The following is a 27,916-nucleotide window of genomic DNA, read 5'->3' on the forward strand; positions in this document are numbered from 1 at the left end:
ACTGAATTCACACGACTTTGCCCCACTATATCAGCACTCTGGTATATTCTGAAAGCAGAGCAAAAAGAGGCCCATCTAACAGGGGACAAAACAAACTGGCACAAGCAGTAACATATGGGTGGTGATTCAGCTGGCTGACCTGCAAAAAACAGAGATAGACAAAACCAGATCAAATGCAAACAGAATAGCAAATGAACCACTTAGCTGAACATGCAAGGACAGAGCTGGAGACATCAGACCTCAGGAGGCACAGGAAGAAAATCACCAGCAGTAATAACCAGAGGGAGGCCAGACAGCAAATTCACAACACACTCTCCCCTATTCCCATGGCCTTTAGAGGTGGCTCATGGGCTAATAATAATGGGTTAATGACACCTTGCTATTGAAAGGTGACATTAAGCCGGGTTAATAATGGAGAGGTGTCAATAAGACACCTCTCCATTATTAACCCTAGAATAGTAAAGGGTTAAAAAGGAGACACACACAAACATTCATTAAAAATTATTTTAATGAAATAAATACACAAATCATTAGTGATGATAGTTGAGTATATTAATACACTCAGACTACATTTCATGCACATATATACACATTTAATGAAGAAATGTATTCATGGGAGGACTTCTTTAATTGTTTTTAAACATTTGTGCCAGACTCGATCTCATTTGGAAAATAATATAGTATTATATAGTATTAAGCATTTTTATATGGACTTGGATGTGCAGTCGCTTACATGTAATAAACTTTACTGTTGTGAAGTCCAGATGTGACTAACATACATCGGTGGGCACTCTGGATATTATAGACTGGTGCCCACTTAATAATGGGATAAATTCACCAAGTTCTGAATAGCAAAACAAAGCATAGTTTTACTGTGAATTAGGGTTGAGGTTTTTGGCTACACTGCTTTTACAGGTAGCGGGCACTGTATCTCTATGTGTAGGGGCAACTTAAGACATAAAACATAACTCAAATGATTGGATTTATAATCAATCTTATGATTGAATCCTAAATTGACAAAGCTGCAGCATTAGATTACTTTAGTAAATGTACCCCAGTTGGACACTAGTATGGTAAGTGACTTTAATCCCAGTGCATTTCAGGAGAACCATGTCTTTCCGGAAACAGTGCTCCAGGGAACTCCAATATTTAATGCTTGTGTTGGATGCAGGTAAATGTACTTTCTTTTTGCTGTTTTCAGGTCTTGGATTTGTTATCATTGGTCTCAGTGTGGTGGTAACCACACTGACAGGTCTTTCTATGTCAGCAATATGCACCAATGGCATTGTCAGAGGTGGTAAGTATTTTCAATACTGTACAAAAAGGAATATACATTTTTATTATGTCTGACAGAATGTGAAGCAAAATCTATTCATAAACTACACAGTGATTTGGCTTAAACTATCAAAGCACTTATATACCTTTTTGGCTTACGTTACGTGTCCCCAGTTGTACCTATGAGGGGAAGAAGTAAAAAAGAAAGAATTTAGTTTTCTTTTATGTTACATAACCTGCTTTTATAGCTATTGCTGGAAAATTCCTCCTCCAGACCCAATAGTCTTGTGATCACTGGCCCTAGGGAGAGAACAGAAGCTGCTGGGTTCTAGGAACCCAGTAGGCTTTGCAATGCAGCCTGAAAGCTATAGTTCCACTATAACTGAGACTTAGGTAACAGCTCCAGTTACAGGGGGAATGAGATTAAAAAAAAAGATATACATTTAAATGTTGAAATGCTCCCCAAAGGTCTTTTATGACCTTATGGGGGCACAATATATTAAAAATAAATAAAAAATAGACATATAGCTAAATAAATACTTCCATAAATAAAAAGCATGACAAAATAATAACTAAACTACTGTCAATCTAAATCGCTGTTACTTGAAGCGCCGGCATAAAAAAGTATCCAATACATAAAAATAATTGCTACGAAAGTGCAAAAAATGTTATAATTGAAGCAGTCCTTTAAATAAAATAAACAAAAAAGTTGCACTCTGTAGTGCTAAAGCACGTCAATGTGAAATATATGAAATATGAATAGCAATACTGCTTCTGGATACTAGGAAAAAATGAGACGCTTAGCACATAATTTGGCCAATTAATTCATGCCCATCAACAATGTCAAGGTGGTCTTAAAACCGATGGATCCTAACATGCTATTCATATTTCATCTATTCCACACTGATGTGCTTTATCACTACTAAGTGCAACTTTTCTTTTGTTTATTGTATATGGCAGTAGCTGCCCCTAGTTGGCACCTGTTTACATTAGCTTGGAAATAAGTGCTGGTCAGTCTTTTTTGTCATTGAAGTGGTCCTTTACTTGGACAGCCCCTTCTATAACCCTATGTTTCCCCACCAGTTAATATAATAAAACCTATACTCCCCTCCAGTGGCCTGGTCTTGAACTGGTTAATAGTATTTGTTATTGTTTTTCTAGGCATAAAATACTTTTTTATTGATTCTATAACTGGAAGATGACAAACTTACCAATATACTGTAGATACCCTAACAATTATTCACCAGTACCTTGTCACTGTTCACATTGTGCCACCTGCTGCGCCTTGTTTGCAGCGCTGTGTGTTTTGTCCATAGTGACAGCATATTATCTGACTGCGGGGGCTTCTTTTCCAGTGGTATCAATAATTATGGATTAAACAACATTGTGCAGCTTTGTTCTTTATTCAATACGCTACGGAAGTGTTAGGTGCACCTTTGAAAGTCCAAACAGTTCAGTGCTGGTCACTTCCTGTTTTCCATCTATTCTCCAGTGTCTTCTGGCTCCTGTAAAGTCAGAACTTTTAATCAAGGAAGAAGGGAAGATAGATAAATGAAAACCAAGTAAGTTGGAAGGTGCACTGAACTGCTCAGCCATGCCAAGGTGCACCGAGCGCCTCATTTGCATAGTTCAATTAAGAACAATTTGTGGCTAACACAGCAACAGATTTCGACACTAAAGGTACTTTTTTAATTAAGGCTACGTTCCCTACAAGATGCTGTGCTTGGTTAGAACAGTCATTTTGTTCTGAGAGACTCCCTTTAATTGTAAGAATGCAGAATTGCCATCATTATACATAGCTATTGCTTTGATGGCGGGAGAAAGTTAAGGTAAGAAAGTAAGCTGACCATCAGTGGATCTTCTCCCACTATATAATCAACTGAAAGTATGTTGAGAAGAACAACAGTATCTGTCTATCTGGCCTGAAAGATAACCCTACTGTAAGTAACATAGACATATTGGTAATGTACACATGAGCCAGTTATGATGGTTGGTTGGATGGATGGCTGCTTGGTGGATTCATGTTGTATTTCCAGTACAAGGTAAGTGCAAGTGAGTCTATTCATATTCAAATTATCTATAGTCTTTGCTCCATTAAAGGGTTTTTCCCATCACTAGGATATGCCATCAGTTTATGATCCTGATAGTAAAACCAGTGCTGTTTCCCCTTTTGAGTCTTTACCGCACGGCAGCAGTTATGGTCGCCTGGCTGTGCAGAGAACTGCAACCAGCCCTATTCCCTCGATTACACAGGTCTGGAACACTGAAAGGACAAAGCACCATATCAGTCCTCTGTCCCCTTAATTTTTAAGATTTTCGGGGTCCATGTGTTGAAATCCCATTGATCATTAAGTGATTTCATATCCCAGCACTTCATAAGATGGAAATAACCTATTAATTTGACAAAGTTTAGTCGTGTTGAAGAATTATTTCCAAATGGGCTTTGGTGTGTGAAAAAAGTAAGGACAAAAAAACAGTTCTTTACTACATATTCTTTATGATATCTAGTAAATTGGATTTTAACCCCATAACCAAAATTATTGTGATTGTTTAACTATAATACAAATCAATGTAATATTTAACTAGGAAATAATTCTTCAACAAATGCCACAATAACCAAGAAAATATGGATAGTGGAAAAAAGGGTAAGTGAGTACATCACTACAATAATACATGGAAAAATTTCCTTTCTGTAATCTCAGTATAATCACACAATGTTCTAGTTACTCTATTGGCAATTACTTGTCTATTGGCAGCAATAACAAATCTATAGAAATGAGAGAAACTTGCTTTATGTACAGTCAGATACCACTGGTTCCTTTAATTGTTAAGTTCCATGAACAGACAGATTGCTTGCTCATATCTGCAGGCAATGTCAGTTACGTTTGCAATTGCTTCATGGTTAAATGTTTAACAGTATAAATAAAGAAAAACATAACATGAATCATTTTAATCCCTAACTACTGTATAAGCGTAGATTAGTCATTTCCTGGCATGTTCTCTCATGACATAAGGAAAGATTGGCAAGGAGAACGGGAGGACAAATGCCCACATGGCTTCTCCCTTCTGCTTTTTGTAGGGTAAGATCTGTTCATGAAACTTAACAGTTTGAGTAATGCCAAACTGAAATGTATCCATGGGCTAAACTAAGCTATTACCTCTTTTAGGTGGAGCTTACTATCTCATCTCCAGAAGCCTTGGACCAGAATTTGGTGGATCTATTGGACTTATCTTTGCTTTTGCCAATGCTGTTGCTGTTGCTATGTATGTTGTTGGTTTCTCGGAAACTGTTGTGGATCTTCTAAAGGTGAATAATATGAGACCTGGAAAATATCTTTTAAGTATTTCACCTTAGCTGGAATTACTTTCACTGTTAATGATTCTTGGTGTCAATAAACAATACTAGTCTATTGCTTTGGTATGGTATTTTTGATCATTTTCTTCCTGCTTTTGCCAGTAGATGTTCCACGTTCTCGCCCTTCTTGACATCAAAGACAATAACAGACTGTTGGTATTTTCAGAATCATAAAAGGGCAATATACTTGTCAATAAAATATATTATGTTAGAAAATTCATACCAATGCCTGTTATTTATATGCAACAACTAAACCTTTGATAGAGCGTGACTCCACTCGCTCTACTTGAATAAAGCAGATATGAAGATTTTCTTGAGATGATTGCTTAGACAACCTGTATGATCTATCCTTCAAAGTAAACTTTACCTAAAAGTCTTAAAGGCATTTCTTTTAGGCTAAAAATGATTTTTGTAATTGGGTTTTGTTAAAAATGTTACATGGCTTGGGTTTTATAGGCTCTTTATTTCCTGCACATTCAACTTTGATGTAGTTTATGGCCATAAATCAGTTGAGAGGAGCTCAGAAAAAGACAGATTAAAGAGTTGCAAACTGTCTATCAAACCGTGATAGTGGACTTCTTACCTAACCCAGGAAATATTACAAAATATTACAAAATACATTGGACACATAGCTTATAAGTCCTGAGTATCTCATGATGAGAGCGCACCTTCACACCCTCTGGAGGTCAATGACGGCTGGTCGCTGTGTATGTGCCAATGCCAAGATTTGGATTATGCTTATTAAAGAGTTGACTTCTTTCCCAATAGGATAATAATGCAATCATGGTGGATGAAATGAATGATATCAGGATTGTGGGTACAATAACAGTAATCATTCTGCTTGGCATTTCTGTAGCTGGCATGGAATGGGAAGCAAAGGTAAGACACGAGAAAGTGACAATAGATTTAACTTAATAAAGCAAAACACGACGGATACAATGCTACTGGTGATACTTCAGATCATGGGTCTGCTTAAAAGTTTGTAAAACTGGATGAAATGTTTTCTTCCAAACAATTCTTCATTTTTACAGAAAACTTAGTAAATATTGTTCTAACATGTTATATTAGTTACTTATGTGTCAAAGAATTATTCTCATTGATATGCTCTAGACATAAAAATGGTGTCTAACTGATAGCCGTGATAATGACAATGATTGCCTTCTTATCAGCTTCTTACTCTCTCTTTCACTGTGAAATGATTTACAACATTATAAAGTGAGAGGGACATGCGGTTTAAATTTCATAATTGTTGAGGCACACTATAGAAAGTCATCTCAGGGGACGTTGTATAAAGTGAACTTTGGATCATGATTGTTTTAGTTAGAAATGAGCTAATAATGGATCATAAAACTCAACTTTACTACTGTAGTTGCTTAACTACCTTCAATGGACCATCAGAGCATGACTCTTTTGTCCTCTAGAGTTATCTCTTAAAAAAAGTCTCAATTTTGCAATATCATTCAGGTACGTATTCCATAAATACATCACATTATTGGTGCCAGTATATACATAACAGATAGATATAGATAGATAGATAGATAGATAGATAGATAGATAGATAGATAGATAGATAGATAGATAGATAGATAGATACAGGTGATTCTCACAAAGTTAGAATATCATCAAAAAGTTAATTTATTTCAGTTCTTCAATACAAAAAGCGAAACTCATATTATATAAAGTCATTACAAATAGAGTGATCTATTTCACGTGTTTATTTCTGTAATATTGATGATTATGGCTTACAGCCAATGGAAACCCAAAAGTCATTATCTCAGTAAATTAGAATAATTAACGGAAAACACCTGCAAAGGCTTCCTAAGTGTTTAAAAAGGTCCCTTAGTCTGTTTCAGTAGGCTCCACAATCATGGGGAAGACTTGACAGATGTCCAGAAGGCAGTCATTAACATATTCCACAAGGAGGGTAAGCGACACAAGGTCATTGCTAAAGAAGCTGGCTGTTCACAGAGTGCTGTATCCAAGCAGTTGAGCTGAAGGAAAAAGTGTGGTTGAAAAAGATAGGCAAGCAAGCGAGATAACCGTAGCCTTGAAAGGATTGTTAAGAAAAGGCCATTCAAAAATTTGGGGAAGATTTACAAGAAGTGGACTGCTGCTGGAGTAATTGCTTCAAGAGCCACCACACACAGACGTATCCAGGACATGGGCTACAAGTGTCACATTCCTTGTGTAAAGCACTCATGACCAATAGACAACATCAGAAGCGTCTTACCTAGGCCAAGGAGAAAAAGAACTTGACTGTTACTCAGTGGTCCAAGGTGATGTTTTCAGGTTAAAGTAAATTTTGCATTTCATTTGGAAGTCAAGGTCCCAGAGTCTGGAGGAAGAGTGGAGAGGCACACAATCCAAGCTGCTTGAGGCCTAGTGTGAAGTTTCCACAATCAGTGATGGTTTTGGGGAGCCATGTCATCTGCTGGTGTAGGTCCACTGTGCTTTATCAAGATCACAGTCAGCGCAGCCGTCTACCAGGAAATTTTAGAGCACTTCTTGCTTCCCTCTGCCAACATGCTTTTTAGAGATGGAAATTTCATTCTCCAGCAGGACTTGCCACCTGTCCACACTGCCAAAAGTACCCATACCTAGTTTAAAAACAACATTATCACTGTGCTTGATTGGCCAGCAAACTCACCTGACCTTAACCCCATAGATAATCTGTGGGGTGTTGTCAAGAGGAAGATGAGAGACACCAGAACCAACAATGCAGACAAGTTGAAGGCTGCTATCCAAGCAACCTGGGCTTCCACAACACCTCAGCAGTGCCACAGGCTGATCACTACCATGCTGCGCCGCATTGATGCAGTAATTGATGCCAAAGGAGCCCCGACCAAATATTGAGTGCATTTACTGAACATACATTTCAGTAGGCCAACATTTTGGATTTTAAAATCATTTTTCAAGCTGGTGTTATAAAGTATTCTAATTTACTGAGATAATGACTTTTGGGTTTTCATTGGTTGTAAGCAATAATCATCAACATTAACAGAAATAAACACTTGAAATAGATTATTCTGTTTGTAATGATTCTATATAGTATATGAGTTTCACTTTCTGTATTGAAGAACTGAAATAAATTAAATAGTTGATGATATTCTAATTTTGTGAGAACCACCTGTAGATAGATAGATAAATAGAAAGATAAATTGAGATACATAATAGATGATAATACAGTAAAATGTCATCTTCCTCATATTTTAATTGTTTTTTTAATCTATTTATGAAACAATTGCTTAAAAAAAGGAGATAAAACTTTTGTTAATTTTTCAATATTTTTTAAAATTTCCTTAGTCATTAAAGGAAACTTGAATATTTCTACAATTTTGTGCAGTTTTTAATATTTAGTTTACTATCTCCTATGAAGCTTGAAGCTCATCCTGTGACTTGGCTTCATAGTTATACCAAGGTTCAGTAGACTCCAGCTGGCAGTTGAACCAAGGTTTGGTAGGCTCTGGCTGGCAATTGTACCAAGGTTCAGTAGGCTCCTGCTGGCAGCTGTACAAAGTTTCAGTATGCTCTGGTTGGTAGTTGTACCAAGGTTCAGTATGCTCCGACTGGTAGTTGTACCAAGATTCAGTAGGCTTCGGCTGGTAGTTGTACCAAGGTTCAGAAGGCTCCGACTGGTAGTTGTACCATGGTTCAGTAGACTCCGACTAGCAGTTGTACCAAGGTTCAGTAGACTTTGATTTGTAGTTGCACCAAGGTTTAGTAGGCAGAGACTGGAAGTTGTACCAAGCTTCAGTAGGCTCCAGCTGGCAGCTGTACCAAGGTTCAGTAGGCTCCAGTTGGTAGTTGTACCTAAGTTCAGTAGGCTCCAGTGGGTAGTTGTACCAAGATTCAGTAGGCTCTGGCTGGTAGTTGTACCAAGGTTCAGAAGGCTCTGACTGGCAGCTGTACCAAAGTTCAGTAGACTTTAATTGGTAGTTGCACCAAGGTTCAGTAGGCAGAGACTGGAAGTTGTACCAAGCTTCAGTTGGCTCCTGCTGGCAGCTGTACCAAGGTTCAGTAGTAGAAGGACAAAAGGTAGGGGGCATAGCTGAAGGACATATAACATCAGAGATTAAATAAACAGGGGTGCTGCATAATGCATGGAAAGAAACATAGAACAATTAGAGAAAAAGATCCATGCACAAAAAAGCTCACACCCATGAGTAAAAATATGTATAGACCATGATACGTAAGAAAGTGTATAAACAATTTTTATTAGTAGACAAAGCAAACCACAATAAAATCAATTAAAAAGACAAAACACATCACATAGGTCCCATAAAGCAGCAATATAGCACACCACAAAATAATATAATATGGGAGAAACAAGAATCCCCAAGACAAAGCAGTATATATATGAATCCTGAATACTTGCAGAAATAGTGCCAATCTGGGCGTCCCCAGAAGGCAAAAAAAAGAGAGACAGAGCCTTGTATGAGATCAGAGTATTTGCATGAGATTCCTGTAAAGATGGTGCCCCTATGGAAAGGGAGTACCACCTAAAATGAAAATAACCTGCATAGAAGAAAGCACCAAGGTAAGGCTTAGGGCTAAAATAGCCAGCAAGTCACCAAACAGGAGAGCACATGTCAGGGCATCGGGGATAGAAAGGCAAATGGGACAGTGGTCCCGGGACCAAAGGTGATGTGGGGAGCCCCACGCGTATCGCTGCTGACCGCAGCATCGTCAGTCCCATTTGCCTTGCTATCCCCGACGTCCTGACATGTGCTCTCCTGGTTGGTGACTTGCTGGCTATTTTAGCCCTAAGCCTTACCTTGGTGCTTTATTCTATGCAGGTTATTTTCATTTTAGGGGGTACTCCCTTTTCATAGGGGCACCATCTTTACAGGTATCTCATGCAAATACTCTGTTCTCATACAGGGATCTGTCTCTCTTTTTTTGCCTTCTGGGGATGCCTAGATTGGCACTATTTCTGCAAGTATTCAGGATTCATATATATACTACTTTGTCTTGGGATTCTTGTTTCACTCATATTATTTTATTCTGTGGTGTGCTATATTGTTGCTTTATGGGACCTATGTGATGTGTTTTGTCTTTTTAATTGATTTTATTGTGGTTTGTTTTGTCTACTAATAAAAATTGTTTTTACACTTTCTTACGTATCATGGTCTGTACATACTTTTACTCATGGGTGTGCGCTTTTTTGTGCATGGATCTTTTTCTCTAATTGTACCAAGGTTCAGTAGTCTCCAGCTGGCAGCTGTACCAAGGTTCACACAATTTCCTTGAAAAAGCTAAAAAGGCAAAACGTGCGTCGGACTCCAGGAATTCTGTGAACAGGCGACTAAATGGGTATGTGCCCATGTTATATGTAATTACCAGCATGGGTATTTTTTCCTCTATATGGCACTTTGCACTTTACAGACCACTATGGGTCTAGGTGGATATATGCTTATATGCTGATATATTTTTGCACTTTACTATTACCTGTATCCATTCCTTTATTCCTGTATTTGTGTGTATTTCACTTGGGTATACATTTCTTCCTCTTACTTGTATTTTGTTTGGCTATTTATCTATGATATGAATTTACTTAATAAAGTTTATTTTTTATTTATGATATATCTCTCTTTGTGAGTGGTGTGCTCAGGATACTTTGAATCCACTTTTTGGTTTATGTATTTAACACGCCCCTGTACTTTATGCATGCTGGGAAGTCCTTTATGGTGAAGGTTCCCCTACCGCATTGGTATGTTTTTGGACATTTTTGTGGTTGTACCAAGGTTCAGTAGGCTCTGACTGACAGTTGTTCAATAGGCTCTGTCTGGCAGTTGTACCAAGGTTCAGTAGACACCGACTGGTAGTTGTACCAAGGTTCAATAGGCTCCAACTGGTAGTTGTACCAATGTTCAGTAAGCTCCGACTGGCAGCTGTAGACTAATGCTGGTAGTTATATCAAAGTTCAGTATGCTCTGGTTGGTAGTTGTACCAAAGTTCAATAGGCTTCGGCTGGCAGATGTACCAAGGTTCAGTATGTTCCTACTGGTAGTTGTACCAAGGTTCAGTAGGCTTCGGCTGGCAGCTGTACCAAGGTTCAGTGGGCTCTGGCTGGCATGACAACCCATCAGCACACTGTAGATGCAGTGGAAAGTGGTATAATCGATGCTATAAGGGGCAGATGCTAGCTATATAACACAGTAAGCACACAGTACATGTGGTTTGTAATGATTCCTGCTGCATACAGGGAATAATGGACATATAAAGGAATAAAAGTAATAAAAATACATGAAATACATGAAAAGTCGACACTTTGTGGTAGTTTGAAGCTAAATTCAAAAAGTTTAATATATTCGTCAAGCTAAATTGTAGAGAAATTCATTCTGCCTAAAAATCATGTACCAGATCACGTTAGTAATATTAATAAACCACAATCACCTTATTGATATTGGATGTTACCTCATACAATGATGTCTTTTTTCATTAAGGCCCAAATTGTGCTGCTGGTTATACTGCTTATCGCTATTGCCAACTTCTTTATTGGAACCGTTATTCCAACCACAGAGGAGAAAAGATCAAGAGGATTCTTTAATTATCAAGGTGAAGTATTCGAGAGTTGAAGCTGTTGGGTATCGTTCTATACATTGATGTGGGGTGTAGGAGTTGTCATCCCTCCACACTACTAGAATACTACTAACAATCTGGGGTCCATGACCATGACAAGCACGTCATTGACAATCCAAATTCTTACATCTGGAATATTCATTAGACTTTAAAGCAGCACTCCTACTAACTTTTTTTATGCAGTAAATGTGTGTGTATGTGCATGTAATGTAGTGTGAGTGTATTATTATACTCACCTATCGCCGTTGTCTCCGGTATCCAGCTCTCTTCTCCTCTGCTTCTCTGTGATCTAACCTCTGATGTAACCTCTCTGCAGACAGGCGGGGTTACGTTGCGATCTGTGTGATTGGGAAGTCTCTTTTACAATGAAAGCCTATGTAGCGTCAGAACGAGTCTTCATAGGATTTCATTGTAAAATAGACTTTCATCTCATGCACAGAGGTGCGGTGACGTCACAGAGAAGCAGAAAAGACCGATGCTGGACACCGGAGAGAGCAGTGGTAGGTGAGTATATTTACATACTCACACTACATTACAATTAAACGGGTTCTCCACTAGTGGGACAACCCCTTCTCAATCTCAATTTTTGCCTCCCTTAAAATAAATACTTAAAATATTTATACTCAGCTCCCATACCAGCACTGTTCCAACGGTGTCGGCACTCGGGTTCCCGGGGCTCATGTGAGGTTGTTATGTGAGAACTGCGGCTAGCCGTTACCTTCCTCTTGATTATTTATACACCTGAATGCAAGGACAGTGACGCCAGCGATAATTGAGCGCAGGGTTCTCGGGGCATAACAAATGCACAAGAGCCCCGGTAAGGCGAGTGCCGACACCCCTGAAATGGCACTGATACAGGAGGTGATTATAAGGCTATGTGCACACGTATGCAGAAAATTTCTGCATAAAAACAGGACTCCTTCCCAGAAAATGCGCGTTTTTTTCCCCCGCTTGTTTTTGCCGCGATTTTTGCGCGTTTTTGCCGCAATTTTTTCCGTGTGTCCCCAGACACATAGAAAATAGCCAGAAATGCGGAATTTACTGCGAAATTAATGAGCATACTGCGTTTTTTACCGCGAAGCGTTTTTTCGCGGTAAAAAAAATCATCAATATGCACAAAAAGTGCAAAATGCATTAAAATGAATGGGAAGCTTCTTTTAAGCGTTTTTTGAGTGGATTTTTTGGTAAATGCACGGGAAAAACGCGAAAAAAACCACTGTGTGTGAGCACAGCCTTAGTGTTTGTATTTTAATTTTCTATTCAGATTGATAAGGGATTGTTCAAGTAGTGGACAACCAGTTTACAAGAAATCTTAACATTACTTTATAGCTATTCTGATTTTTTAATGCCCCAGTGACTCATGCCTTTTATTGGGCTTAATATGGATTATCGTCACACATACTTTTATAGCAGCGAGTGGATACCAGCTATAGTCATTGAAGGACTAGACAATAATAAAGGCTTATACTTCACTATCTATATCCAGTTTACAGGATACTTTGCTCTCCTGCCCGCACGCTACTGATCGTTATCTTTATTCTCCAAGTTGGAAGCTAATGATGAACATCAACTCCTTTTATTCTAGCTTCGGTTTTTGCGGAAAACTTTGGTCCGGACTTCAGGGGTGATGAAGGCTTCTTCTCTGTCTTTGCTATTTTCTTCCCAGCAGCTACAGGAATTCTTGCAGGGGCAAATATTTCAGGAGATTTGAAGGTACATCTTATTACATTTACATTAAAACAATACGAATGATTTTTTGTTCCACAAACCATCAGCACGTTCTTGTAATAAAATGAAATAAGAGAAATGTAATAATTACACAAAGTATAGATTATGATCTTTTTAGAGAATCACTACGTCTAGGACCTGTGAAAGCTGTTGCTGTCAGAAAAACAGCATCAAAAGGTCATGGTTGTATTCACATCCATTTGTTATTTCCCTGGAGGAGACTCTTTAACCTCCACCTGCATTACCAGGTAGAAGTATGTTGTTGTATCCCCATACACAGGTATAATAGGAATCTCCCAGCATATAAACTCTTAGGCCAGGATCACACATGCGAGGAATACGGCCGAGTCTCGCATGGTAATACCCGGGAGCAGGGTGTGCGGTTCCATTTATTTCTATGCAGCCGCACGTTCCGCTCCGGAGTGCCGGCGCCAGAGCTTGGTTTTAACCTGCGAGACTCTGCCGTATCTCGCTGTAGTGTGATCCCGGCCTTACTCTCCTAAAACAAAGGGGATTTTTGCAACCAAAAAAAATATGAGGCAGAAAATATCTACAGGATTATTTAGATACAACTCTCTTTCTGGTAACATACTCTACCTCTAAATATGTAACCCTCCCAAACCCCACAATAGTGCCCCTCTTGTGCCCCACACAGTAATAGTGTCCAATTTGGGTCCACAAATTTTTGTTGCTACCACACAGTAATTTCCCTCAGAAAGTAATAATCTTTTGTATCACCCATTTCCGGTAAATGGCAAACAGCTAACATTGCATTATTGCACTTTGCAACTGTTTTTTCTATGCATTTCAACATAAAAAGCTGTTATATATTAACTGAAATCTACATCAAATGATGTATTAAAAAAAAGGAAAATAAATAAAAATAAAACAATTCTTGGAGTGCTTAACATGGAAATGGTCCTTGATGGGTTGATAAATGTTCCTGATATTTTCTTAAAAAAAAATGACATAATCAGATAAATAAAATGATTTATTTGTCAGGATCCACAAGATGCTATTCCGAAGGGAACCATGTTGGCCATCTTCATCACAACTGTTGCCTATCTAGGAGTCGCTATTTGTGTCGGTGAGTATCTGTACAATATAGTCTTGTCCTATCTCTAGACACATTAGACATGTGCTGGATCTAGTGATGAGCGAGTATACTCGTTGCTCGGGTTTTCCTGAGCATGCTTGGGTGTCCTCCAAGTATTTTGGCATGCTTGGAGATTTAGTTTGTGTCGAGGCAGCTGCATGATTTGTGGCTGCTGAACAGGCTGAATATATTTGAGGGTTGCCTGTTTGTCACGGAATTCCAACATGTATTCAGCCTGTCCAGCAGCCACAAATCATGCAGCTGCGTCGACAAAAACTAAATCTCCGAGCAAGACAACATACTCGGAGGACACCTGAGCATGCTTGGGAAAACCTGAGCAACGAGTATACTCGCTCATCACTAGCTGGATAACTACAGAAGCTAACAATGACTAAAAGGAAAGGATTCATGTTGGAATATTGATTATTATTATAACTTAGTGTCCATTGCACCAGACAGACTCTCCTTTCGATATTTATTTTACTTCTTTCCTTGGTATCAGTTACGATACCTGGCTTTATCCCGCTTTCATTCTGGTTCTGTGATCCTGGTGCTCATGTGTTAGTTATATCATCTGAAACAGTCAGCCCGTTGGTCTTGTTGTGGTGGCAATGTCACTATGGTTCCTGTGTAATTTCCTACAAATTCTAACATAATCCTATAATGTATTTATAGCCTATACACCAGGACACCAAGATTTCACTGACTGTCAGGTGCTATAAGTTTTGCACTAGAGCACAAAAATCCTAAAAAGTACCTCGGGTCTAAATTTTACAGTGGCTTTATAAATATTTTTGATTCCAGGTTTCTTCTTGTGTGTTTGTAGCCTAAAGATGAAAAGTGAATTGATGTCTCATCTCCACTTTGGCTGTTTTCACAATGCTCTGTCCTCCCACGGTGCTACTAACTGAAGGTAGCTCCCAACAGTGTTCTGTGCTAATCTGTTATGGATGAGTCACCGAAGGAGAAAAAAACAAAAATAATAGCTAAGTCCAGAAAACCAGAGAAGTTGGAAGCTATCGGATTGCAGACCCCTGAACCTAGCCACAACAACTAGCAGTAGCAGTGGGGGGCTCCTACGGTGCCCTAGACCCCTCAATCACAGCCGGAGAACTAAATTAGCCTAAAGACAGAAAGGGGAAATCTAAACTGCCCCAGAGCAGACCCCAAAGCAATAGGCATCCCCCAACAAATAAAGACTGTGAAGCAAGATGAAAAACACTAACACAGATAGAAAGATAGGTTTAGTAAATGATGGGGCCCAACCTAACTAAATAGGACAGGATAGAAAAGCTGCTGTCTGCAATCCGCAAAAACCCTATCCAAAAATGAACCAACAGACTGATAGGAAAAACAGGCCCTGAAGTCGCTAGGCTTCAAAAAGACTATGTCAGCACTCAGGTATATTCTGAAGACAGAGCCAGAGATCAACAGATCAGAGACAAAAATGGAATTCAGCTCACCCCCGGTTGGGGACGGCTGAACTCCAAAAAACAAGGCAAACAAAACCAGAACTAAAGTGTACAAAAGGCAGAGCAAAACTTAGCTTTGAGAAGCAGAAATCAGACTGGTCTCCAAGAATCCAGCAGGAAAATCACCGGCAAGGCAGCAGGGCGTCGGCTGCCTTATATCCAGTCATCAGTTCCTGTGACCCAGTCATCATCTACCTGCTCAGCTGTTTGGTAATCAGCCTCACTACCTTCCTTCGCCAGAAGAGGGAGTTCAACAGACCTCACTGGTGAAGGGAAAAATTAACTCACAACAGTACCTCCCCCTTGAGGAGGGGTCACCGAACCCTCATCCATGCCACCAGGGCGATCAGGGTGAGCCCGATGAAAGGCACGCACCAATCTTTCGGCACCAATATCAGAGGCAGAGACCCAGGAATTATCCTCCTGACCATAACCCTTCCACTTAACCAAATACTGGAGTCTCCGTCTAGCCAGACGGGAATCCAGTATCTTCTCTACCTCATACTCCATGTTACCTTCAACCAATACAGGGTCAGGAGGTGCCACCCCAGGAACTACTGGTTCAACAAACCTCTTCAACAAGGACTTATGGAACACATTATGAATCTTAAACGTGACAGGAAGAGCCAACCGAAAAGAGACCGAATTAATAATCTCCAAAATCTTGTAAGGTCCAATAAATCTAGGCTTAAACTTAGGAGAAGCCACCTTCATAGCGATATTTTTTGATGACAACCAAACCATATCACCCACCTTAAACTGGGGACCAATGGTCCTATGCCGGTTGGAAAACCGCTGGGCCTTTTCCTGGGAGAGAGACAACTTATCCACCACTTGGTCCCAGATCTGGTGCATTCTCTCCACCACAGTGTCAACACCTGGGCAGGCAGAAGGCTCCACCTGCCCTGAAGAAAATCGAGGATGAAACCCAAAGTTACAAAAAAAAGGTGACATCAAAGTGGCAGAACTAGCTCTATTATTTAAAGCAAATTCGGCCAAGGGCAAAAATGAAACCCAACCATCCTGATCAGCCGAAATAAAACATCTCAAATATGACTCCAAAGTCTGGTTTGTTCTCTCCGTCTGCCTGTTGGTCTGAGGGTGAAACGCAGAGGAGAAGGACAACTGAATTCCCAGCTTGGAACAGAAAGTCCTCCAAAATCTAGACACAAACTGAACTCCTCTGTCAGACACAATGTTCTCAGGAATCCCGTGCAAGCGAACTACCTGTTGCAAAAACAAGGGCACCAACTCAGAGGAAGATGCCAACTTAGAGAGTGGTACAAGATGGACCATCTTAGAGAATCTATCACAAATCACCCAAATAACGGTCATTCTCTGAGAGACAGGCATATCAGAGATAAAATCCATTGAAATATGGGTCCATGGCCTCTTGGGCACCGGCAAAGGCATCAACAACCCACTAGAGCGAGAACAAGGTTTAGACCGGGAGCAAGTCCCACAGGACTGCACGAAATTCCTGACATCATGAGACAAGGCGGGCCACCAAAAAGACCGACTCACCAGATCTCTAGTACCAAAAATACCTGGATGACCAGCCAATGCAGAGCAATGAACTTCCGACATCACTCTCTTCCTCCACTGGTCAGGAACATACAACTTTCCACTGGGAGAACGCTCAGGTTTGTCCTCCTGAAACTCTTCCAGAGCACGTCTCAAATCGGGTGAGATGGCAGAAAGAACTACCCCCTCGCCTAAGATGGTAGCAGGCTTGGTCACAACAGGAGAATCAGCAAAGAAACTCCTAGAGAGGGTGTCTGCCTTGACATTCTTAGTGCCAGGAAGAAAAGAGACCACAAAATCAAAACGTGTGAAAAACAAGGCCCACCTAGCCTGTCTAGGATTCAAGCGTTTGGCCGACTCCAGGTAAATCAAATTCTTGTGGTCAGTAAGGACCACGACCTGGTGTTTAACTCCCTCCAACCAATGTCTCCACTCCTCAAATGCCCATTTCATGGCCAACAGTTCCCGATTCCCCACATCATAGTTACGTTCGGATGGGGAGAACTTTCGGGAAAAGAAAGCACAGGGATTCATTTTAGATGTCACAGGATCTTTTTGGGACAAAACAGCTCCTGTACCAATCTCAGAGGCGTCCACCTCTACCTGAAACGGGAGTGAGACATCAGGTTGCCGCAGAACCGGAGCAGAAGTGAATCTTCGCTTCAGCTCATGAAAGGAAGAAACAGCCTCCGGAGACCAATTCAGCACATCAGCACCCTTCTTAGTCAAATCAGTCAATGGCTTGGCAATACTAGAAAAATTAGCTATAAATTTCCGATAAAAATTAGCAAAACCCAAAAACTTCTGGAGGGCCTTCAAAGAAGTGGGCTGAACCCAATCATAAATGGCCTGTACCTTGGCCGGGTCTATTTCAATAGTTGACGGAGACAAAATGAATCCCAAAAATGAAATCCTCTGTACCCCAAAAAGGCATTTCGATCCCTTGACATACAGGGAATTCTCCCTCAAAATCCGGAACACAGTCCCAACATGTTCCACATGAGAGTCCCAATCCTTGGAAAAGATCAAAATATCATCCAGATAGATAATCAAAAATGTATCCACAAAGTCTCGGAAAATATCGTTCATGAAGGATTGGAAGACAGAAGGGGCATTAGTGAGCCCAAAAGGCATCACCCGGTACTCAAAATGTCCCGCCGGAGTATTAAACGCCATCTTCCATTCATCCCAATGCTTAATGCGAATAAGATTATACGCCCCCCTGAGGTCAAGCTTGGTAAACCAGCAAGCACCTTTAACTCTGGAGAATAGATTAGAAATCAGGGGTAGCGGATACTGATATTTAACAGTAATTTTGTTGAGGGCACGATAGTCAATACAAGGCCTTAATGAACCATCTTTTTTAGCCACGAAAAAAAAACCAGCACCTAAGGGTGAAGAGGATGGTCTAATATGACCCTTCTCCAACGACTCCTTAATATAGGATCGCATAGCCTCGTGCTCGGGTACAGATAAATTGAAAAGCCGACCCTTGGGAAATTTACACCCCGGGCTCAGCTCAATTGCACAGTCATAACTCCTATGAGGAGGCAAAGACGCAGACTCATTCTCACTAAATACTTCATAAAAGTCAGCCAAATAGTCAGGAACATCATGCGACTGGGGAGAGGTGGAGAAAACAGGAGCATCACTAAGGGCACACCGACAACCCCAACTCACCACAGACACAGATTTCCAATCCAAAACTGGATTATGGATTTGCAACCAGGGAAACCCCAGAACAATGGTATCATGCAAATTATGCAACACCAAAAATCTGCAATTTTCTTGATGGTCTGGGGCGACCCGCATTACCACCTGGGTCAAAAACTGAGGTTTATTTTTCGCCAAAGGAGTCGCATCAATACCCCTCAAAGGGATAGGCGTCCGCAAAGGCGTCATAGGAAATCCACAACATTTAGCAAAATCCAAGTCCATCAGGTTCAGTTCAGACCAAAGGGAACAGGAAATCCCACCATAGTATCTTTTACGATTTCTGACAAACCTTTCCGAAAGAGAGCAGCCAAGGCATCATCATTCCAGGTAGTAAGGACCGCCCACTTTCGGAATTTTTGACAGTACAACTCTGCAGAATCCCGACCCTCGCTCAATGCCAACAGGGCCTTTTCAGCCTGATCAATAGCATTAGGTTCATCATACAACAACCCCAACGCTTGAAAAAATGCATCCACACTATTTAGAATAGGATCATCAGGTTTCAAAGAAAACGCCCAATCCTGGGGATCACCGCGCAGCAAAGAGATGACAATTTTAACCCACTGCGCGGAGCTCCCTGACGAGTTAGGCTTCAAGGCAAAAAATAATTTACAATTATTCTTGAAATTCAAAAATTTAGACCGATCCCCAAAAAACACATCAGGAGTGGGGATCTTTGGTTCAGCAGCATGTGAATGAGTAAGATAGGCGGAAATTCCCTGCACTTCCCCGCACTTCCGCAGCGAGCTGCTCCACACAATCAGACAATTGCTTCATCTCCATTGAGAGAAAAAAAAAATTCCCCCTACGGCCTCAGAGATATAGAGGAAAAAATATACACAAAGAAATTCTGACACCTGTTTTTTTGTTTTTTCTTTTCTTACAATTCTTTCCTGCTATTGAGTACCCTAGGATCTGCGGTATGGCCGGTGATTCTGTTATGGATGAGTCACCGAAGGAGGAAAAAACAAAAATAATAGCTAAGTCCAGAAAACCAGAGAAGTTGGAAGCTATCGGATTGCAGACCCCTGAACCTATCCACAACAACTAGCAGTAGCCGTGGGGGGTTCCTACGGTGCCCTAGACCCCTCAATCACAGCCGGAGAACTAAATTAGCCTAAAGACAGAAAGGGGAAATCTAAACTGCCCCAGAGCAGACCCCAAAGCAATAGGCCGCCCCCAACATATAATGACTGTGAAGCAAGATGAAAAACACTGACACAGATAGAAAGATAGGTTGAGCAAATGATGGGGCCCAAGCTAACTAAATAGGACAGGATAGAAAAGCTGCTGTCTGCAATCTGCAAAAACCCTATCCAAAAATGAACCAACAGACTAGTAGGAAAAACAGGCCCTGAAATCGCTAGGCTTCAAAAAGACTATATCAGCACTCAGGTATATTCTGAAGACAGAGCCAGAGATCAACAGATCAGAGACAAAAATGGAATTCAGCTCACCCTCGGCCGGGGATGGCTGAACTCCAAAAAACAAGGCAAACAAAACCAGAACTAAAGTGTACAAAAGGCAGAGCAAAACTTAGCTTTGAGAAGCAGAAATCAGACTGGTCTCCAAGAATCCAGCAGGAAAATCACCGGTAAGGCAGCAGGGCGTCGGCTGCCTTATATCCAGTCATCAGTTCCTGTGACCCAGTCATCATCTACCTGCTCAGCTGTTTGGTAATCAGCCTCACTACCTTCCTTCGCCAGAAGAGGGAGTTCATCAGACCTCACTGGTGAAGGGAAAAATTAACTCACAACACTAATCTATGACCATTTATTTACCAAAATTGTCCAAAATGACCAATACCATAACACGTCTTAGTCAATGCATCATCATTTGGGTTGCCAGTAATGTGTCAAATATTGGTAACAACAAGGAGCATGTAATAGTTTCTTTAAAAGTTTTAAACTTTATTAGAACAATTAAAAAATGATATATACAAAAAAGTGCAGTAAAAAGAGGGACCAGAAACCAAAGTTGTGCTAAATAGTACATGGACAGCTCAAACATATTGATAACGCCAATTATGCTATATGAAATATAAAATCAGGGGGGTAGACATACAGTGGTTGCTGCTGTACAATGACATGCTTGCCATATGCTATGACTTCCCAACCATCCTGAATACAGAGTGTACTTTGTAAGTGACAGGAAAAGTCCCAATATCAATTATAGACCGTAATCAACATGCCCATGATGTCATAACCCACAATTGGGTATATACCAAACCAAAGTGAAAGAACAATACCTGTCACTGAAGGCTCTGTCCCTGCACAAACAATGCCCCGATGCACGTTTCGCTTCGCGTCTTCGGGAGGCGTGTCGGGGTAGGGGGCATCCAGGGTTAAATACCATGTGTAACTAATCACGATAAAGAATTTAGCCAGTATCACAAGATTAAATAGCGCATGCGCCTGCCATTGTGGCTCCCGCGCTAAAATAGTTCCGGACAGAACCCCTGCCACTTATAATGAACTCTTCCTTGCCATAATTAAGACAATCTCTATATACTGCCTAACCAACCCTGTGACCACTACATCAGTATTATGATTACTACAGGAAAGCCCCAACCCAAAACTTTCATTAAGGCCTAGCGGTGCCATGGTACCCAATCTGTAAATCCATTGGCACTGCTTTCTTGCCAGTCTTTTTCCCAAATCCCCACCCTGAAATCCCATAGAAACCATATCAATCCCTCTAAACTTCAATAAATTAGGATTGTAGTGGTGAAATTTTTTTAAAGTGTTTGGGGATTGTTTTAAGCATAGAATCATCCACAATATTTTTCGCCTTTTCAATATCCAAACAGTGCTCTCTCACCTTGATCTTTAATTCTCGACTGGTTAAACCTATATATATTTTATCACAAGGGCATACAGCATAATAAATGACACCCTTACTGGCACAAGTTATATGAGTTCGGATATCATGTGTTTTGGTGGCATCTTGAGTTTTAAACGTCTTACTTTTTACCATGTTAATGCAGCCCTTACACATGCCACATGGGTAAAATCCACATTTTTCTCTTCCCCGTGTATCCTCCTCCTGTTTTTTGGGGTTATAGTGGCTGTGCATCAAAATGTCTCGTAAATTACGTGACTGTGCCCAGTCAGTAGAACCAGAGATGTCAGGGTGCAACTATAGTGTAGGATAACTGCACTATGGCCACATGCAAATGACCTATCTTGAAAGTAATCTTTCATCAGAAAATTGTATAAATCAAACTTTCATTTTAAACATATTTTTAAAAACTTTTATCATATTTTTTAGATTTCTAATATTATCATGTATATTTATGAAAAAATTTAAATCCAAAGGGCTTTTCCAGGCCAGATTACATTTTTAGCCAGTACCGTACCTAGCAAATCGCATACTCATGGTCAATTTCTAGAACCAGCAAGCAGAGCCATATTCTAACAATTTGCATATACAGTGCAACTTTCCAAAAAATTGATCTAGCAGCTTTAAAGGGGTTGTCCAGGACCTTTTTTTTATTGATGGCCTATTCTTAGGATAGGTCTTCAATTTCTTATCTGTGCAGGTGTGACACCTGGTACCCTCACCGATCAGCTGTTCCCAGTGTTGGGGGTGGCTGGAACCGCTCAGTTACGAGCTCCATCGAAGTAATAGTAGCCATGATCAGGTATCGCACATCCACCCCCTATTCAACTCAATAGGGGGTGAATGTGCTGTAAGCAGGTTGCGGGGTGCAGTAACGCAAAGGAGGCAGAGTAAGGGGTAACAAATTTAACAATTTAATTAACAGGATAGATAAACTCCTCGTAGGGAGGTAGATGGTTAAATGATGAAAAACAAGGTCAGAATAATAACAGTCCAATTATCAAACTTATCATGTCCTTTATGTTCCTCCACCGCAGATGATCCTGTGGGGGTTGTAACATACTGGCAACGGCCAGGGAGATGTCCACGGATGGGGTCCCTCAAACGATAATCTGTTTTCTGGCAGCAACGGTCGGTTTCCGGTTTTACCCTTTGAGCCCCTTGTCCATGAACCTGTGCAGCCAAAGCAAAAAGGGCCACAGCAATCCCGGGGTTAATCGTGGGCTGATGCTTAACAGATGGCAGAGAGGGCCGCAAGCTACTGTCCTTTACTTGGCCCTCGCTCCTCCGCACGTTCGCGGTACTCACAGTCACTGGGCGCACAGCGCTCTTTACTCTCACTCTCCCACTAGCGGTACCGGGAACCTTCAATTACAGCCCTTCGCAGCGCTGCCACTCGGGGTGCGGAGTGTGCTGCTTACCCTGCTGTACTCTCTCTGACTGCAGGAAACTCTGCCTCCCTTTGCGTGTTTTTTCCTTGATTTCCGGTTCACCCGGGCCCCCTCCTTCTGGGTCATGGGACCTGTCCAGTCCCCTATTCCTTCCCCCGGGCAACATGGGACGCAGCCTTGACAGTTCTGGACTCGACTAAATACAGGTACCTGCAGCCCGGTCTTCCTCCTTAAAGTGCAGTACCTGGCTACGGCCACTATTCAGAGCTGTGCTGGGCAACTTAGTAACTGAGCAGTTCTCTGAATGCTGAGCTCTGTATAACCCCACCACACCACTGATTGGCAGCTTTCTATGTACACTGTGCAAAGGCAGAAAGTTGCCAATCAGGGGTGGGGGCAGGGTTATATAGAAGTCATGAATATTGAGGACTATTTAACATCAGGTTTACAAGTCCTCCAGTGAAAATCTCCTGCTGATAAAACAGTACTTTTATTAAAACTTTATCAAACAGCCCAATAAGTGACACATCACTGGAATCAAGGTCTCTATCTTTACAGTATGCTCCTCTCAGATAAAGTGGCACAAACCAAGTGACATATTCCTTTTAAAGATTGAAAGCAGACCTCAATAGAATGGAGTATTGTGTAATCAGAATCTTATTAGACAAGTAAAATGAAAAATACCGAATATACTCGTGTATAAGCCAATTATTTCAGCACTTTTTTTGTGCTGAAAACGACCAGCTTGGCTTATTCAAGAGTCATTGTCCCAGAAAGACATCGGAGAGGGGGAGTGGCAGAGTAGCGGGTTACAGAGGCAGGAGTCGGCGGCTGCGGCTAAAGCCTGTGCCCGCTGCTACAGAGAAATGAATTTTCACGCACCTGCAGTGAATATTCATTTCTCTTATAGAGGCACAGTTACAGCCGCAGCTGTCGGCTTCCTGCAGCTGCCAGGCTATCATGGGTGCCCGCTCATTAAGGTAATGAATATTCACCTCTTTCCACTCCCATAGGCGTGAAGAGAGGTGAATATTCAATACTTAAATGAGCGGGGACACGTGATCGCCCAGCCGCAGGAGCTGCTGGCTGCAAGTGCGTGCAGGGAGGGTAAGTAGGATTTTTTTTTTATATGAACCATGCATACAAGAACAGGGATGGGGAGCCATGCATACAAGGACAGGGATGGGGAGCCATGCATACAAGGACAGGGATGGGGAGCCATGCTTACAAGGACAGGGATGGGGAGCCATGCTTACAAGGACAGGGATGGGGAGCCATGTATACAATGACAGGGATGGGGAGCCATGTATACAAGGACAGGGATGGGGAGCCATGTATACAAGGACAGGGATGGGGAGCCATGCTTACAAGGACAGGGATGGGGAGCCATGAATATAAGGACAGGGATGGGGAGCCATGTATACAAGGACAGGGATGGGGAGCCATGTATACAAGGACAGGGATGGGGAGCCATGAATACAAGGACAGGGATGGGGAGCCATGCTTACAAGGACAGGGATGGGGAGCCATGAATACAAGGACAGGGATGGGGAGCCATGCTTACAAGGACAGGGATGGGGAGCCATGAATACAAGGACAGGGATGGGGAGCCATGAATACAATGACAGGGATTGGGAGCCATGAATACAATGACAGGGATGGGAAGCCATGCATATAATGACAGGGATGGGGAGCCATGTATACAAGAACACGGACGGGGGAGCCATGAATACAAGGACAGGGATGGGGAGCCATGAATACAAGGACAGGGATGGGGAGCCATGCTTACAAGGACAGGGATGGGGAGCCATGCTTACAAGGACAGGGATGGGGAGCCATGAATACAAGGACAGGGATGGGGAGCCATGAATACAAGGACAGGGATGGGGAGCCATGTATACAAGGACAGGGATGGGGAGCCATGTATACAAGGACAGGGATGGGGAGCCATGTATACAAGGACAGGGATGGGGAGCCATGTATACAAGGACAGGGATGGGGAGCCATGAATACAAGGACAGGGATGGGGAGCCATGCTTACAAGGACAGGGATGGGGAGCCATGCTTACAAGGACAGGGATAGGGGAGCCATGAATACAAGGACAGGGATGGGGAGCCATGAATACAATGACAGGGATGGGGAGCCATGTATACAAGGACAGGGATGGGAAGCCATGCATATAATGACAGGGACGGGGGAGCCATGAATACAAGGACAGGGATGGGGAGCCATGAATACAAGGACAGGGATGGGAAGCCATGCATACAAGGACAGGGATGGGGAGCCATGCTTACATGGACAGGGATAGGGGAGCCATGCTTACAAGGACAGGGATGGGGAGCCATGTATACAAGGACAGGGATGGGGAGTCATGAATACAAGGACAGGGATGGGGAGCCATGCTTGCAAGGACAGGGATGGGGAGCCATGCTTACAAGGACAGGGATGGGGAGCCATGCTTACAAGGACAGGGATGGGGAGCCATGCATATAAGGACAGGGATGGGGAGCCAGGCTTACAAGGACAGGGATGCGGAGCCATGCTTGCAAGGACAGGGATGGGGAGCCATGCTTACAAGGACAGGGATGGGGAGCCATGCATATAAGGACAGGGATGGGGAGCCATGCTTACAAGGACAGGGATGCGGAGCCATGCTTGCAAGGACAGGGATGGGGAGCCTGGCATTCTACATCCTGTAGATTGTAAGCTCGCAAGGGCAGGGTCCTCTCCCCTCTGTACCAGTCTGTGATTGTTAGTTTGTTTACTATACTTTGTTTGTTTTCTGTAATTTGTATGTAACCCCTTGTCATCTACAGCACCATGGAATCAATGGAGCTATATAAATAATAATAAAGGCCTCGTCACACTAAGCGATATCGCTAAAGCGTCACCGATTTTGTGATGTAGCAGCGATATTGCTAGTGATATCGCTATGTATGATACTTACCTCCAACCGGCTCCCCCGCTGTCTGTCGCTGATCGCGCAAGAATGTCCTGGGCCGTTTCCTGTCGGCCGCTTCCTGCTGGGCTTCCTGCTGGCGTCGACGAGCGACGCGTGGACGCGGGCTGGAGGACATCTTCATCGCCGCGTCTGACAGGTAAGTAATGACCGCTGCTGCGTCGCTACATCACTGGTGAGATCTGCCTGTGTGGCAGCTCACTAACGACCATTTAGCAATGCACCAGCGATCCTGACTGGGTCGTATCGTTGTCGGGATCACTGGTGCATCGCTTAGTGTGACGGGGCCTTAATACTGTACAAAGACAGGAATGGGGAGCCATGCATACCAGGATAGGGATGTGGGGACAATGCACACCCTGCTTATACTCGGGTCAATAAGTTTTCCCAGTTTTTCGTGGCAAAATTAAGTACCTCGACTTATACTCGGATCGACTTATAAACGAGTATATACGGTAATAATAATACTAACAAGAGTAAATGAAAGGAAGCATATGAGAAGCTCAGCAGGAGCATATAGCATCTAATTGTATACTTTTTTGAAGATCTGATGTGCGAGTTTTAGAAGCGCATTTGTTTCCGAGCACTTTACATCTGGTAGGCAGGAAATTACAACATATACAATATATCGTGACTGCTTTGGTTCTAATGTCTGTGATAAAACATAATGTGAACATATTTAGAGTAAGTAACATAATGACAATAATCCACTCGCACGAAGATCTGTTATGTGAAGATACAGAGAGTCTCTAAATGTTAAATAAAAGCTGATATTTCATATCTGAGGCAACCTGTCAGGAGAGTCATGCTGGTAAAGCCATGAAACAGGGACCCGCTCCCTCGTCCCAAACAGCTGCTTCACTCAGAAATGCTGCACAGATTCACATGAAAACCCTATCTGTTTATAACCAATGAAGCAGTGTGCTCATTCTGATGTTACAATTATACAGCCATTCTGATGTGGATTATTAAAGTAAGCACACCAGTCTCATAATAATAATAATAATAATAAATTTTATTTCTATAGCGCTGACATATTCCGCAGCACTTTACATTTCAGCGGGGACTTGTACAGACAATAGACATTACAGCATAACAATAATCACATAGATCATAACAGGTACCAAGAGGAATGAGGGCCCTGCTCGCAAGCTTACAATCTATGAGGAAAAAAGGGGAGACACGAAAGGTGGGTGGTAACAGTTGCCCTGATTGTGTGGACCAGCCATAATGTTAAGTGTGTAACAGTACGGATGCAGAGGGCTAATGGATGCATAAAGCATGTGGGAACATGATGCGGGGAACCTGGTTATGGTAAAAAAACTTTTGACTGTGCCACCCAGGGATAGATTAGGTTAATGTGTTGAGGCGGTAGGCCAGTCTGAATAAATGCGTTTTCAGGGCACGCTTAAAATTGTGGGGATTGGGGACTAATCGTATTGACCTGGGAAGGGCATTCCAAAGAATTGGCGCAGCACGTGTAAAGTCTTGGAGACAGGAGTGGGAGGTTCTGATTATTGAGGATGCTAACCTCAGGTCATCAGCAGAACGGAGGGCGCGGGTAGGGTGGTATACTGAAACAAGGGAGGAGATGTAGGGTGGTGCTGAGCAATGAAGAGCTTTGTGGGTGAGGGTAATAAGTTTGTACAGGATTCTGGAGTGGATGGGTAGCCAGTGTAATGACTGACACAAGGTAGAGGTGTAACGATTGGCGAGGAATATGATCCTGGTAGCTGCATTCAAGACAGATTGGAGAGGGGAGAGTCTGGTAAGAGGGAGACCGATTAGAAGAGAGTTACAATAGTCGAGACGAGAATGAATAAGAGAAACAGTCAGAGTTTTTGCAGAATCAAAAGTAAGAAAAGGTCGAATTCTAGAAATGTTTTTGAGGTGCAGATAACAAGAGCGAGCCAGTGATCAGATGTGGGGGGCAAAGGAAAGCTCAGTGTCAAGTATGACCCCAAGACAGCGGGCAT

At 42.0% G+C, this 27,916-nt stretch overlaps 1 protein-coding gene across 1 annotated transcript in view; it reads left to right on the forward strand.

Annotated features, from left to right (window-relative positions):
- Positions 1-27,916, forward strand: part of SLC12A1 (solute carrier family 12 member 1) — a 179,863-nt gene that overhangs the window by 42,839 nt on the left and 109,108 nt on the right. Inside the window, exons 4-9 of the mRNA XM_073568454.1 lie at positions 1,202-1,297; positions 4,443-4,582; positions 5,399-5,509; positions 11,077-11,188; positions 12,798-12,925; positions 13,943-14,027. Of these exons, the coding sequence (XP_073424555.1) occupies positions 1,202-1,297; positions 4,443-4,582; positions 5,399-5,509; positions 11,077-11,188; positions 12,798-12,925; positions 13,943-14,027 (672 nt within the window). The remainder of the gene's footprint in view (positions 1-1,201; positions 1,298-4,442; positions 4,583-5,398; positions 5,510-11,076; positions 11,189-12,797; positions 12,926-13,942; positions 14,028-27,916) is intronic.

This window comes from Dendrobates tinctorius, unplaced genomic scaffold, assembly GCF_039654945.1.
Source record: "Dendrobates tinctorius isolate UK_male_01 unplaced genomic scaffold, ASM3965494v1 ptg000022l, whole genome shotgun sequence".
In the NCBI taxonomy this organism is placed as follows: Eukaryota; Metazoa; Chordata; class Amphibia; order Anura; family Dendrobatidae; genus Dendrobates; species Dendrobates tinctorius.